The 3,253-nt window shown below is 37.2% G+C and overlaps 1 protein-coding gene across 1 annotated transcript in view; it reads left to right on the top strand.

The window, feature by feature from the left end:
- Window positions 1-218: 218 nt before the first annotated feature.
- LOC113235809 (signal recognition particle receptor subunit beta) overlaps window positions 219-3,253 on the top strand; it is a 6,414-nt gene continuing 3,379 nt past the window's right edge. The window contains exons 1-3 of the mRNA XM_026471715.1: window positions 219-452; window positions 603-769; window positions 2,457-2,596. Of these exons, the coding sequence (XP_026327500.1) occupies window positions 350-452; window positions 603-769; window positions 2,457-2,596 (410 nt within the window). The 5' untranslated portion in view covers window positions 219-349. The remainder of the gene's footprint in view (window positions 453-602; window positions 770-2,456; window positions 2,597-3,253) is intronic.

Genomic DNA, 3,253 nt, shown 5'->3' with positions numbered 1-3,253 from the left:
AAAACGCGAAATTATACGAATCTCGAACTAGAATACCCGTAGCGGCCCGTTTTAAGGAATCCCGAATCAATCCAAGCACGCCGCCTCAAATTGCCTATCCTCTTTGTGGCGGCCATATTTACAGAAACATAATTAAACTTCATGTTTAGACTAATGGCTTTGCCAAAGCCTTAATAAATTAAAAAAAAAAAAAATCAACATGACGTGACAGAACACCGAGCCGAACGCCCCGCGCGCCGCCGTCTGCCGTATGGTGTATGGACTGATAAGTGTGGTGAAAATCCAAATAACTTCAGAAAGTTCGCAGTGAATAAAGCTTTATTTTTGAACGAGTTCTAATTATATTACCATGGAATCTGAAGTGTTAAAAGAAAAAATCCACACCGAGCCCATGCTCAATGATCCTCGGTACATAACCTTACTTAGTTTGGTCGTCCTTATTGTGACTCTGTGTAAGTAAATAACTAAATTAACATATAACTTTCGGGCTCACGACTGTACTTTAATCCAAATTAACGTTGAGGGTACGATACAAAACCTATTCAACAGGATATAATTGGAGAATTTGGTTGATAATAAAAGTTAATTTGCATGCTTTTCAGTGTTTTGGTGGTGCTTCTCCCGGCGTCGGCAACAGCGTCGCTCAGTCCTGCTAACGGGCCTCTCAGACTCTGGCAAAACTCTTCTGTTTGTGAGACTCGCATACTCCCAATACAGGCAGACTTTCACCTCTATGAAGGAGAATGTTGAAGATTACATCACTTCTAATGTTAGTTTGTACTACAAAGACGATATTATATTTATTAAAGAAAATTTCAATATAAAAATATCCATGATGGCTGACATCATATCCTTGGTATTACATAGCCACATGTGAGTAACAATCATATGAAAGTCATGAAAATAATACAAGCCACATGAAACAAATTATGTATTTGTGAAGTTTTAGAACTTTCTTATTTAAGCATAAAAGTTATCAACTAATTTTGTTCTAATGTCAGAAAAGTTGTCATTTTTGTAGATGTGGTCTACCACTAAGGGTGCAATATATAATATAACTGAATCTTAAAACATTGACAGACAAATGCATGTATTTATTTTTTTCAATTCTTCAAAAGAGTACTTTCCATGGGAAATATGTTGGTGGTATTTTTAACCTTTACAAGGTAAATTCTAGGGTCGGCGGACTAAAGCACATAAGTAAAAAAAATGCTTCATTTGTTAATATATAATTATATATTTTTTGTGTTGTTTTTAGGTTGGAAGTTAAATAACCTATAGAATAAGTTAGAAATTTATGAAGTAACAAATTAATTTGACTTATGTGCTTTAGTCTGCTGACCCTAGAATTATAAGTTTAGTTTTGTAGTAGCAGTAGAACTCCTTGTGAAAGAGTTCATCCAGGGCAGTGCTGCCACCTTACCTATTTCTGCCGCCAAGCAGTAATGTCAGCATGTAAAGGTGCTGGTGAAATTACAGGCACATGTGACTTGTCAACTCATGTCTCAGGGTAACGGGCGCAGTGGTAGTGCCCCTCAGGTCTTTGCAGTTTAAATCTCTGAGTGGCACTGTAACTGTTATGGACAGGCAGCAGGTGTAGCTTACCATCAGGCACACAACTTGTTTGTCCTGTCACTTGATGTTATAAAAATAAGTTTACCAGTTAGGTTTTTAAATTCCAAATAAATTATAAAACGAATTATAGACAAAAGTATATAAGCATAAAAAGTACTCAATGACTTTGCAATCATTTTTATCTTGTATTAGTTTTTAAGTGTTTTAATGTTAAGGAGTCCCCACATTTAACGACATGAAACCTTATTAAGTTAGTCAGAAAAAGCTTATGCTAAAGAGACATTATGCATATTATTGCATCAGCTCATACTACTTGTGTCGACAAAGGTCGGTGACGAATCTGCTTCCTGCAAAATTTAGGCTGCTTCGACGCCCAAAACGGTAGCGTCAACACCCGAATGGCCACGTTGATTTCGAATCCGCATAATGCAACAAGATTGGTGCAACATGATGACAAGTGTGGTCACTTTCCTATTTATAAAAAAAAATCACAAGGCTTAGTGATTTCCAGTCGCAGCTTTTAAAAAATTTATTTATTAGCCTGTATTATACTAACATTTCAATTATATTGACAATTATATTCATAAATTACTTAACCTATAACATCAGCGCATCCTGAAGACGCATAGGTCTCCCCCAGCCGTATCCATCTGGCTCTGTCCCTTGTCAGTCACAGCTTAATGTTCTTTAAATATGAAATTTTCTGTTTTTAATGGTTGGAAAATTGTAGTGAAATTTTTTTTTTTTGTAATAATAAAAAAATTATCTATTGAAATGATATGGCAAATATGTTTAAATAAGTTTCACATGATGTAAATTATGTATCCTGCTATATACTTCTAACCCTTGTAACTAATATTTGTATTATTACATTTTTACAGACCGCATTAAGAATTGTTGACTTACCTGGACAAGAGCGTCTGAGGAACAAGTTCTATGACCAGTACAAGGCCAGTGCTAAAGCCATTGTCTATGTTGTGGACTCAGTCACGATTCAGAAGGAAATTAGAGATGTTGCTGAGTAAGTAAATCAAAATAATCATTTAATTGAAGTCTCTCTACAATAACAATAATTAAAAAATAAAAATAGTGTATGCAGGGTTTCTTAACTAGCGGGTCATAGACCCCTAAGGGGTCCATGTAATGAACCTAACCTAACTTAATGGAAGAGTGAGCATCACACTACCTATTGATATGTAAAGTTTAATCCCAAACAATATAAGCTAGTAAAAAGCTAAACCTTGTTTTTTTATCTTTTCGGGAAGGCTCCGTGGGCTCTGACATTTTGAGGGGGATCCATGACTACAAAGAAACTCTGGTGTACGGTCTGTACAATTCAGTCAGAAGTAATCTGCTCACATTGGAGGTTTAGTCAGGACTGCCCTCGTCATCTTTTGTCCATAAGAAAGTCGGTCTAATTTCGAAATCCTGTCAGTCTAGTAAGTCTGTCATTGTGGTATGGCAGTCTAGTTATTCATGGGGGATGGACGCTGGTCATCCATGGAGGCTGTAAGCTGGTCATCCATGGAGGCTGAATGCTGATCATACTTAGAGGCTGGACGCTGTACATCCAAGGAGGCTGGACGCTGGTCATCCATGGAGGCTGAATGCTGGTCATCCGTGGAGGATGTACGCTGGTCATCCATGGAGGCTGGACGCTGGTCATCCATGGAGGCTG

Source organism: Hyposmocoma kahamanoa, unplaced genomic scaffold, assembly GCF_003589595.1.
Source record: "Hyposmocoma kahamanoa isolate Upper Pololo Valley unplaced genomic scaffold, ASM358959v1 88, whole genome shotgun sequence".
Taxonomy (NCBI): domain Eukaryota; kingdom Metazoa; phylum Arthropoda; class Insecta; order Lepidoptera; family Cosmopterigidae; genus Hyposmocoma; species Hyposmocoma kahamanoa.
The sequence above is the reverse complement of the archived record's forward strand: the minus strand, read 5'-3'. Positions and strand labels throughout refer to the sequence as shown.